At 44.2% G+C, this 12,201-nt stretch overlaps 1 protein-coding gene across 6 annotated transcripts in view; it reads left to right on the top strand.

The window, feature by feature from the left end:
* Positions 1-12,201, top strand: part of IFT122 (intraflagellar transport 122) — a 68,522-nt gene that overhangs the window by 23,271 nt on the left and 33,050 nt on the right. For all 6 annotated transcript variants that reach the window (XM_064591900.1, XM_064591909.1, XM_045904305.3 and 3 more), the window contains 6 exons: positions 3,185-3,376; positions 3,536-3,674; positions 4,891-5,093; positions 6,023-6,160; positions 7,521-7,685; positions 10,002-10,199. In XM_064591900.1, the coding sequence (XP_064447970.1) occupies positions 3,185-3,376; positions 3,536-3,674; positions 4,891-5,093; positions 6,023-6,160; positions 7,521-7,685; positions 10,002-10,199 (1,035 nt within the window). The remainder of the gene's footprint in view (positions 1-3,184; positions 3,377-3,535; positions 3,675-4,890; positions 5,094-6,022; positions 6,161-7,520; positions 7,686-10,001; positions 10,200-12,201) is intronic.

Raw genomic sequence — 12,201 nt, 5'->3', positions numbered from 1 at the left:
GTGTAGTTCAAAGAGTTCCAGATATTCAACAGAGTGTATGTGCAGAATTTTGGCTCTCCCTCCTCTCTCTCATCTGTCTCTTTTCTGGGATTTCCCCTCATTTTTAAGCTGTTATAGCCACTCCAAATTCTGTGCTCATCCAGCAGGGTGCTGATAGGGCCTGCCCTTAGGCAAAAAGCCATTAAAAAAGTGAGAAACTCACGTAGTGCAGTCCTTTCTTCCAAATACCCATGTGTCTTCAGTTTTTGTCTGCTTCTGGTTGCTCTGTAGTGCCTTCAGGTGGTTGTAATTTATAGTTGGTCCAGAGTTCATAGTTGTTACCTGCAGGAGAGTTGGCCCAGTGGGAACTAGTGAGCCATTACCAGAAGCTGCAAGCCTTCCATGTCATGACTCATAAGATTTTTTTTAACTTTCGGGCACCTGGGTGGCTCAGTCAGTTAAGTGTCTGCCTTTGGCTCAGGTCACGATCTCAGGGTCCTGGGATCAGGTCCCACATCGGGCTCCCTGCTCAGCGGGGAGTCTGCTTCTTGCTCTGCCCCTCTCCCCCTGCTTGTGCTCTCCTCTCTCTCTCTCTCTTTCGCAAAAATAAATAAAATCTTAAAAAAAAAAGATTTTTTTAGTTTTCTTACTAGGTTTACTATCATTATATAAGTACTAGGGGAAATTTGGTTGTTAGACATTTGAAATTCTTTTTTTTTTTTTTTAAGATTTTATTCATTTATTTGAGGGAGAGAGTGCTCGTGCACGAGCAGGGGGGAGAGGCAGGGGGAGAGGGAGAAGCATGCTGAGAGGGAGAAACATGCTCCCCAGTGAGCAGGGAGCCCGATGCGGGACTCAATCCCAGGACCCCGAGATCATGACCTGAGCCGAAGACAGACACTTAACTGACTGAGCCACTCGGATGCCCCAGGCATTTGAAATTCTTATAAGGGAAAATTGAACATATGAAATGAATAATTGCAATTTAAATTAGTTTAAGGGAGTCAACTAAGTTGTAAATGACACTAAGGGATTTTCTTCCTTTTTTTTTTTTTTTTTTTAAAGATGTATTTCTTTATTTGAGAGAGAGAGTGAGCGAGCATGAGGCGGGTGGGTAGGGTCAGAGGGAGGGAAAAAGAAACCCAAGCAGACTCCAGGCTGAGTGTGGAGCCCAATGACCCTGAGATCAGACCTGAGCTGAAACCAAGAGTCAGACACTTAATCAACTGTGCAATTGAGGTGTCCCAACACTAAGGGATTTTAAAATCTGTTCAAAATTTAACTCAGTAAATGATAATCAAAGGCCTCTTTTCAATTAGTTGTTTACTTTTGTTATACTAATAAATAGGAAAATATAAATTGAACTTAAAAATTTATTGAGAAACCAGGTTTTTAGAATTATTTCTTTAATAATCTAATAGTTTAATAATGGCAATCATAAATACTCTTTTTACTCACAAAAAGTTCCCTCGGGGGCAGCAAAAACTCCAGTGACAATAAGGAGCTTGGACTTTAATGGGTGGTAAGGGGAGTCGGGGACATCAAATTAGCCCTGTTAATTAAGAGAGCAGTGAGAGAAATGCTGTGGGGGAAGTGAGCACAGGGCCATGGGAGCACAGAGGAAGGGGCACTAAATCAGGCCTTGGGTGGGGCGGAGAGATTGGGGGATGTTTTCTGTAGGAGTTGACACCTAGTAGAGAGAGGGAGAGGACACTCCTGGCCAGGGCTGGGGTGGTATGGAGAATAGCACTTGTGAGAACATGAAGGCCTGAAAGAGTATGGTCTGCTTGGCAAATTATAAGATGTTCATTTTGGCTAAGAAAAGGCTCTTGGGAGCTGAGCTCAGGAGCTTGACCGTCACCATAACAGCTAAGGGGAGACTACCAAAACTGAAAAGACAACTCACAGAATTGGAGAAATTTTTACAAATCATATATCTGATAAGGGACATATATCTGGAATATATAAAGAACTCTTACAACTCAATAATAAAAAGACAACCCAATTAAAAATTGGAGAAAAGATCTGAATAGACTTTTCTCCAAACAAGATATACATGTGACCAATAAGCACATAAAAAGATCCTCAACATTATTGGATACCAGGGAAATGCAAAGCAAATCAAAATCATACCCACTTGGATGGAGAAATTGGAACCCTTATATACTACTGGTACAAATAAAATGGTACAGTCACTTTGAAAAAATCTGGCAGTTCCTCAAAAGGTTAAACATAAAGTTACTAGAGATCCAGCAAATTCCACTCCTAGGTATATATATCCAAGAGAGATGAAAATATGTTCACATAAAAACTTGTACACATATATCCATAGCAGTATTATTCATAATCGTCAAAAAAGTAGGCATGGCCATCAACTGATGAATGGATAATAAAAGGTGGTAGATCTATGTAATGGAATATTATTCAGCAATGGAAAGGAGTGAAGTACTGATATATGCTCCAATGTGGATGAATTGGTCCCAAAAGGCCACAAATTGTGTGACCCCATTTATGTGAAATCTCTAAAGTAAGCAAATCTATAGACAGAGAAAGTAAATTAGTGGTTGCCAGGGGAGGGAAAGAGAGGAGAATTGGGATGGACAGCTAACAGGTATGTGGTTTCTTTTTGGGGTGATAGAAATGTTCTGAATTAGTGATGATGTTTGCACAATTAATTATATACTTTAAATGGGTGAATTGTATGATATGTGAATTATACCTCAATAAGGTTATTATAAAGAAAAGTAGGATGGTTGTAGTTTCAGAATAGAGGACAATTTTTTAAATTGGATATATTTGGCTTTATGAAATACTTTAAAAAAAAAAAAAAGAAGAAAGAAGCTGAGGGGAACCATTGAACCCTTGCAAGGGCTGTGTGTGGAGGAGAGCCTATGGGAGAAAGACCAATCCCTGGGTCTGGATTGGTTGAGTTGCTAAGACACATACCTGGAGCACCTAGTGGGGACTGGGCGGATTGTTGCCCACCCTAGCAGTGGAGGATTCAACTATGTGGAGAGGAGGAGTAGGGTGCTCCAGGGAGACTAGCCTGTGTTCGTGATGGAATCCCACAGGGGGTAACGGTGGCCAGCTTGCCCTTGTCTTCTTGACTCCCCTCATTAAAGTTGGTAGGAAAAGCCCTAAATTGTGTTGTGACTACTGTGGATTCACTAGTGGTTTTCCCTTGCTGTGTGTTTTCTTTCCTCAGATTGGGAAGGATCGGTCACTGAACTTTGACCCCTGCTGCCTCAGCTACTTTACTAAAGGGGAGTACATTTTGCTGGGAGGGTCAGACAAGCAAGTATCCCTTTTCACCAAGGATGGAGTGCGGCTTGGGACTGTTGGGGAGCAGAACTCCTGGGTGTGGACGTGTAAAGTGAAACCTGACTCCAACTACGTGGTAAGAAGAGGAAGTTCATTCTGTTGGGCCATTGCCTGAGCAGGCACAGACATCAGCCATGTGTAGCCAGTCAGATCATTGACATTTGTTCCTGACAACTGGGAGGGCAGACTCTTTCTCCACAGACAGCTGGGAATTAACAACTCTCTTTCCCTGCAGGTGGTAGGCTGCCAAGATGGCACCATTTCCTTCTACCAGCTTATTTTCAGTACTGTCCATGGGCTCTACAAGGACCGGTATGCCTACAGGGATAGCATGACTGATGTCATCGTGCAGCACCTGATCACTGAGCAGAAAGGTAAAAGGCAGGTATGGCCCCTCTGCCCTCCAGCCTTTGGGAAGAGGGGTAGGTTGAGAGAGCGGCTGATAGGGCAAGTGAAATGATAGGGAATGTTCCTCCTCAGTCTTTTGGAAACACGTTGGACCACTGGTTCTTGCCTCTTTTTTTTGGAGGGTAAGGGGAGAATGTAGATGTCTTTGAGGATCTAATGAGAGCAATAAACCCTCTCTCAAAAAAAAAAGAGGGGAGGCACAGACTTAACATAATTTTGCTGCTGCTAATTCCAAGGGGAACATGGACTCCGACTAAGGGAGGTTAATGTATGGCATGTCAGAGCCAGGGTGGCTGAACTGCATGGGTCTTTGTGGACCTATATCCTCTCTGGTATGGATATACTAGAGGCCTTCTCTCTCAGCCTCATCTCCACTTGCCTCCTGATGGGTCCTTACCCAAGGGTAAGCAGGGGCAGTGGGTCACCACAGGCTCAGTCAGAAGATCCAAGTTCCAGGCCTAGCACAGTCAGTCTGAACTTCAGTTTCATCCACTGTCCACTCAAGTCGCCATGCTGGTTAAATGGGCTAAGGATCCACTTATTTCAAGTGTAGTCATATACAGCTGTGCTGGCCATAGCACCCTGCCCAGTGCCTATGTGTAGGGATACACATTGAGGGTTGTCTTACAGATTCAGCTGGCATCCTTTGGTTCCCATCCGGGAGCACCTCTGGCTGAAGATGCCAGTTGTGCTGGTGAGGGTATAGCCACTTGGGCAGCTCCCCAGCTTCCTTTCTGGCGACATTTTCTCCATCTGGTCTGCAGTTAGAGTGTGAGAGCCTAGTATATACCAGAAACTACATGCAGTTCTCTATTGTTGATGGTGGTGAGTGGAGAGTAGCTAGAGGCATGGATAGTCATCCAGATGGCCTTCTGATCATTAGGGGCAATACATTAATGTTGTGCACAGGAGTTTAAACTTATATTCAGCAAGTGAGGGTATCACTAAGAATTTTACTTTACATACTCAGTTGTAAACTTTGGACCACAAAGATTGTATATGATTTTAGATCCCAGTGTTTAGTAGAGCTGATTCACATATTAGACACTCTGTAAAGATTTTTTGATGAGAGTGTCTCCTTTAATTGCCAGTAACATTAAGTAAATGATAGCTTTTAATTTTTCTGCCTTCTACCTTACTTAACAATCTCTTGCTAGAGCTGGATTTCTTTTCCTTTGACAGTTCGGATTAAATGCAAAGAGCTTGTCAAGAAAATTGCCATCTACAAAAATCGATTAGCTATCCAACTGCCAGAGAAAATCCTCATCTATGAGTTGTATTCAGACGACTCGTCAGATATGCATTACCGGGTGAAGGAGAAGATTGTCAAGAAGTTTGAATGCAACCTCCTGGTGGTGTGTGCCGATCACATCATCCTCTGCCAGGTGCGCAGCAGGTTGGAGGGATCGGGCTGAATCCTCTTCATGTTTCCTCCAAGGATAGGGTACCCAAATCATGGTTTTAAAATTGAACACTAAGAAACAAGTCCCTTTCCATCAAACTCAGTAGCTGTTCATTGCTTTAATTTTATTGACATCTAGAGGAGTTGGACTCTACTAGAAAGTCATGGGCCATAACCTGGAGAATACCTTTTTGTATTGCAAAGCACTTTGTTATCCTAGGATTATACATGTTTTAATGACTTAAAGCATACACTGATAGAAATGAAGAGCGATTTTTTTTTGGTAAACATATACACATAAAAATTTATATTATCTTTCTGTTAAACAACAAAAAACGTATAATATCAACTCAAAAATAGTAAAGGAGGTTTTACTTGCTGAAAGATTTTTTCACAGAAAAAATTTCTCAACTGAGAGCTTTCTACAAAATGTCTAGGGCAATGCCAAGAGAAGTTTGGAAAGACTTTGAGGGAAGGCCAGCCCGGCATCTTTCTTGGAAGTAGAGGTGGATTTAGTTTCATAAAAGTAGGCCTGTTAGAAGTGATAAAGTGGCAGAAATCCTTTAGAAAATCACTATATGTAAAATACAAATAAAATCTCTCTAAAAGTCAAGAACTTCAAGCAGTTTAGAGGTGCCACAAGTTACAGATGTGACAAAAAAGTGTGCTTTTGGATGCTGCCTCTGTGGCTTCCCAGAGGTCTGCACAGAAGATGTGAGGCTGAGCTGGGCTCTGTGGTGAAGGCTTACATGAAGGATTAATGAACAATGCCAATCATGGGGACTAGATGGGGTTCAATAGACACTGAATGTGTAGGTATTTTTCATCCCTCACATGCAGGAAGACCTCCTTGGGAGGGCTGGGAACACTTACTCTGTCAAATATCCATGCAGAGCTGGGTTTGCTTTCTAGGAGAAACGGCTACAGTGCTTGTCCTTCAGTGGAGTGAAGGAGCGGGAGTGGCAGATGGAGTCTCTCATTCGCTACATCAAGGTGATCGGTGGCCCTCCAGGAAGGGAAGGTCTGTTAGTAGGCCTGAAGAATGGACAGGTGAGTGCTCTCATGTGTCTCCCATCAGGCTGATTATCTGTATGCAGACCATAGGGACCAGACTCATTATGACCCTAAGATGGTTTCCCTGGGGCAGGGAAAAGGGCTTTCCCCACCCCACATTCACCACAGACACATTGGAGGGCAACCCAGAGTTTCATTTTTTGAGGACAGCTTCAGGCCAAAGATGCAGTGGCCCTTAGACTTAGAGTGTGCTGCATTCTAGCAGGGTTGGCACTGTGGCTTCTGGGCTGCCTGTAGAGTGGATTAGTGGGTTTAAGGGCACCCAGAAGATGGGAGATTTGTTAGAGGTACAGTTTCACGGGCTTGCTAGAGAGGAAGGCAGAGCTCATTCTTAGGTCAGATCCCTATTAGGGCAGTGAATGGATTAAGGCAGTGTGTTCTAGCTTGTGTTTTAGAGGGTGCTGGTCCTCAGGCTATTATTGGTGTTATAAGAAAAATGGGCCCTTTGCTCATATAGATGTGGAAAATCTAGGTTATACAATTAAACAGATTTGTGTGTGTGTTCTTTGCTCAAAATAAGAAAAGTTCTAAGTGGGCTACATGGAAATTTGAAAGTGAAAATATAACTGCGTTAGCCTGAGAGCCAAGCTGTCTAGCAGATGGCTTGTGGCTAAAGCTTGTCAGGCCTTTCCTGGGGACAGAAGTCATGGAGTATGAAATTAGTGGGGGCTGCAGGGTAGCAATACCAAAGGGATGGAAAGTCTGAATCTTTCTCATGGTCAGCTGTCACTTCCAGTGTGAGGCCTGAGAACATGGGACTTTGGGGGCAGGTCGACCTGGGGTCATGTTCGTGCTTCGCTACTCACTAGCTGTGTGACCCTGGGCAGGTCACTTTGCCTCTCTGAGGCTCAGGTTTTACAAATGAGGATAATGCCTCATGTTTCAGAGGGCTGTCAGAAATAGTCAATAACTGATAGCTGTCATCATCCTTATCATCATCATCATTATTTTGCTGTGGTTATACCCAATGTCTTGTCAGTGTTTAAAGTAGCTTCTTCCTGTGTTAGTTTGTGACTCAGATCTCGCTAGATGGTGTCTCCTAATCCTGCAGTTTGGGTAATGTTGTTAACAAATCCCCAGTTAAACAGACATTTAAGTGAATTTGTCATGTCTTGGGCCCATAATTACTTTGTCAACCTCTGATGAACCACACTTCTGGTCTCCTAAGGATAAGCCCCCACTCCTGTTCTTTTGATAAGTCCTTTTCTCTGCATGGAACCTCTGTTGAAGTTAGTGGGAGTTGTTCTTGTAGAACACATAGATTCCAACAGCCTGGCGCAGTTCTGGGGTCTTGTTGCCATGGTGATTCACACTTTTTTCTCTGAAATTTCACCAGATCCTAAAGATCTTTGTGGACAATCTCTTTGCCATTGTCCTGCTGAAGCAGGCCACAGCCGTGCGCTGCTTGGACATGAGTGCTTCCCGTAACAAGCTGGCTGTGGTGGATGAAAACGACACGTGTCTGGTGTATGACATCCACACCAAGGAGCTGCTTTTTCAGGTGAAATCCCAGAGAATTTCTAGGACATGGTCCTTTGACTCCTTCTCTATTTCCCAGTCCCTGCAGGAGGTTCTCACCCTCTGGTTCCCAGGCAGGTCTCTGGGAGGAGCAATGATGTGTAGGGGTGTAGGCTTTGAGCAGGGGCACAGAGCTCAAGACGCCCCAGGGCACAGCCCACTCCTCCCACACATGAGCTGCAGGAATTGGGTAAGCCGCTTTGAACTTTGCTTTCCTCACAGGTAAGATGGGCAAGTAATACCTTTATTTCTGTGAATAGTAAATGAATAATAATAAATTTTTTTTTTTAAGATTTTATTTATTTGAGAGAGAGAATGAGAGAGAGAGCATGACGGGGTGGGGAAGGCCAGAGGGAGAAGTAGACTCCCTGCTGAGCGGGGAGCCCGACATGGGGCTTGATCCCAGGACCCCAGGATCATGACCTGAGCCGAAGGCAGTCGCTTAACCAACTGAGCCACCCAGGTGCCTGAATAATAATAAATTTAAGTGGGACACTTGATAGGCTCTCAGTGCATTGGTTAATGTGAGGATGATTCTTTTGCAAAAGTGCTTCTTGCCAATTAGAGGTTTGCTGTATCTATAAGTGACCTAAGACACAGTAAAGAAATAGGACTAGTTTTGTCATCTGAAAGAAGGGAAAGGATGATAACCTTCTAGTTATTTCACAAGGATGCTATCAGAGCCAACAAAATGTGAACTGTTTTAGGAGATAAGCATTGTTTACACACCATTTGGTCCTATGGCTGGTAGAAGTGTGTCACTGGAGAAGAAATCCCAAGGGCTTCATGCTCAGCTCCTGGCTGGCTTTCTGCCATACTCAGCGCCACTCTTTGCCTCTTTAGGACTTTGTAAGAGGTCAAGGCCTATTTGCGTGAAGCAAGCTCCCCCCTGAAGCTGAAACCTCCCCTGTCTGGCTTCCTTGGCCACAACAGGTGTCCCAGTATTAATCTGCAGATCGAGATGCCCTTCTCAGGGCTCCTTCTTGTCCTTGGGAGCAGAATTAGCAGGGCAGAGGGATGCTGGAGTGTAGGGAGCTGCCTCAGTTGGAAGGGGCTACCTGGCTACTGCTAGCCTGAGCTGACTCTAATAAATCAAGGCAGAGTGATTAAGGGCGAAAAAAGAGCACAGGTTTTGTCTTTAGACAGATCTGGGCTCCAGTCCTGCCCTCACCACTTACTGTGTGATATCCAGCAAGTCAGTACAGTTCTCTGAGCCTAAACTTCTCCTTACCTCTGAAATGGAACTAGTAAATGCCCCCTCACAGAATTGCTATAGGACTAAACAAGATACCACAGTACCTAGCTCAGTGCCTGGTATAAAACAGGGCCCTAACTGTTAACTTCTCTCCGCAACCTCAAAACCACCTCCTGTAGGTAGGTTAGCAGGCCCCCAGTTGTGAATCTGTGCCTGAGCCTAGAACCATACAGGAATGGAAGGGCATGTGTCCTTCCCCATCTCCACTGAGGGTTCTGTAGTAGGCTAGGGAAGGTAATTCTCAGACTTTGCCAGGAGACATAAACATTCCCAGCTGTCTTTTTTCTTCTCTCTGCTGCCCCTGCCCCCTGCAAATGAAAACAGCTATATTGTTTTTTCTCATTATAGAAGTAATCCATGCTCATTATAAAAGATTCAGACATTGTAGAAGATTCTAGGTAGAAAGGTATGAACATCTGCTGGTCCCTGGGGCTCCAGAGCTAAGCAGAAAACTTTGAGAGGAGGTAGGGGGAAGGGAGTGCATCCCAGGGTGACTGTATTTCTCCAGTGTGAGAATTTTAAATGCAGAGACAATATATTATTTTCTAATATAAAAATAACACTTTTTTCTTATTATAAAAAAAACAATGGATGTTCATGACCAAAAGAAATTTCAGGCAAACAAAAAGCATAGAAAATAAAAAGCACCCACAATTCCACCCACCCTGAAACAATCACTGTTAATTTTTTGGAACAGATCCCTTTAAATCTTCTATACATAGCTATGTATTCCCATTTTCTAACAGAAGTAAAGCCACTTTGCTCATTTTCTCACTGTGTAATGATTAATATTTGGGATAATAATTTTTTTTCAAAAGTAATGCTTGCTTATTAAAAATAGTTCTAACATAAACAAGTACATAGAGGATTTTGCCTCTATGCTTCTATCCTTTTCTTCTGGTTCACTATTCCTGGTTTTCCCCCCATCCCACTGTTAGCAATTTAGTGTGATTCAGGCTTTAAAAAGAATGCTTGACTGAGTGCAGGAATGGTACCAAAGGCCAGGGTGGTTGTCACAAGGTCCTCACTATCCCTGTCCCTCAGGAACCAAATGCCAACAGCGTGGCCTGGAATACCCAGTGTGAGGACATGCTCTGCTTCTCGGGAGGAGGCTACCTCAACATCAAAGCCAGCACCTTCCCTGTGCACCAGCAGAAGCTACAGGGCTTTGTGGTGGGCTACAATGGCTCCAAGATCTTCTGCCTCCATGTCTTCTCCATGTCAGCTGTGGAGGTGCCACAGGTAACCGGGGCGCTTGTCAGCTCTCAGCAATGAGTGGCAGGGAAAGACCAGGAAAGCCAGGCCCCTCACTGATGCATTGGGTTGGGGGGTGGATGGGGAGGGAGAGGGAAGAGAGATGAATTGTAGCTATGATGTCATGGAAGGTATTCTGGACTAGAACCTGAAAGCCTGCCTCCACCCTGTACAACCTGTGTGTCTTTGGGCAAACAGCTCCACCTCACTGAGCCTCCATTTCTTTCTGATCCCCCTTTCCTGGTTGGGACAGGGAGGGTATTCAGGGTTGTCTGTTTTCAGACAGAGTGTGTTTCACTGAGGGCCATGCATGGGGCAGAGTGGAGTAAGCCAGCAAAGCTGGGAGTGCAGCAGTGTGTATGCACAGATGCAGGAGGGGGGATGGTGTGAGAGAAAAGAGAATATGGGTGGGATGGGGAGGGGGCCTGAGGTCTTGTGAGCCAAGAAGGGAGCATGGGACTATCTGCACAAGTCCCTCAAACTAGGAGGCCAGAACAGAAATGGGGGCCTGGAGCCACAAACAGGGGAGGGCAGAAACACAGGTGGGAGGGCAGAGATTGGCAACCCAAGTCAGGGCTGGCCTAATCCCAGCTGTCCCAGCTTCCTGTCTGTTCCCCAAATGAATCATGCTCTCTGTAGAACTGCCATAAAGTAGAGACAAGCACAAAGGAGAGGCTTAGCCCTCAGAATCCCAACCTCAAGGGGAATCAGTCTTAAACATTTTAGGACATACCCACCCAGGCCTTTTCTGTATGTATATGTAACATATGCAGAATATACAATTACGAGTATACAATTTTATATGAACATGTTAAACAAAAGTGGAATCTACTGTAGATATTGTTTTTGACTCTTATTTATAAATATTGCTCCTATAAATGAAACCTCAGATTTACTATACTTCCTTTACTGAATGTGGACCACAAATGAGAGATTTTTAATCACTGTCCTTTATCGCCATCTTCCAATTTAACCTAACATTTACATATTGCAGACCCATCACTTTGTATGAAGTACTGGCTGTCAGCTAGCAGAGTGGCTTTTTCTCTCAGCAATCTACTGGAAGCATGGATCCACCTCAATAAGTGTACTTTTCTAGCATTTTAAAAATACTAAGATGATTGTAGATTGACCTATAGTTGTAAGAAATCATATAGAGAGCCCTTGTACAACTTGTCCAGCTTCCCCACTGGTAACAGTTTGCAAAATTACGGCACAGATGTTTCACCTATGTAGGTTCATGTCTCTACAACCACCAACCCATGAGATCTCTGATGTTGGGTTGCCCTTTTATTGTAACCACACCCGCCTCCCTGCTGTCCCCACCCCAACATTGTTTTTATTTTTTATTTTTTTTTTTAAGATTTTATTTATTTATTTGACAGAGAGAGAGACAGCGAGAGAGAGAACACAAGTAGGGGTAGTGGGAGAGGGAGAAGCAGGCTTCACCCTGAACATGGAGCCTGACGCGGGGCTCGATCCCAGGACCCTGGGATCATGACCTGAGCCGAAGGCAGCCATTTAACCGACTGAACCACCCAGGTGCCCCCCCACATTGTTTTTAATGACTTCTTTTTATCCTATCACATAGATGTTCCACAGCATACTCAACCAGTACCTATTGTTGGACACTTTTGCTGCTTACAGCTTTTTTGCTATTGTAGATAGCATCTTTCTTGCCAAGTCTTTGTACCTATCCCACCTTAGCTTCTTGGTGTGAATTCCTGGAAGTGAAATTGTTGGATAAAAGGCCATGTACATTTGACAGATTTTTAGACATGTTTCTAGATTGCCCTTCAGCTTCCTTTTTCTGGGTGGGGGTGGAGGGCATCGAATCATTTTATTGAGGGGCTTCAGAGGACGGTCGAAGGGCTGGGAGGACAGTGAGATCCTGTGTCCTCAGCCCAGCCGGGATCTCCCCACCTTCATAGTCACTGAAAGCCTGACTTGGCTTCTTTTAAAGGGTGGGGCTGGGGTCTGCTTCTTCCTC

This window comes from Mirounga angustirostris, unplaced genomic scaffold, assembly GCF_029215605.1.
Source record: "Mirounga angustirostris isolate CCGP_5_RB_7025 unplaced genomic scaffold, mMirAng1.0.hap1 SCAF_1, whole genome shotgun sequence".
NCBI lineage: Eukaryota > Metazoa > Chordata > Mammalia > Carnivora > Phocidae > Mirounga > Mirounga angustirostris.
The sequence above is the reverse complement of the archived record's forward strand: the minus strand, read 5'-3'. Positions and strand labels throughout refer to the sequence as shown.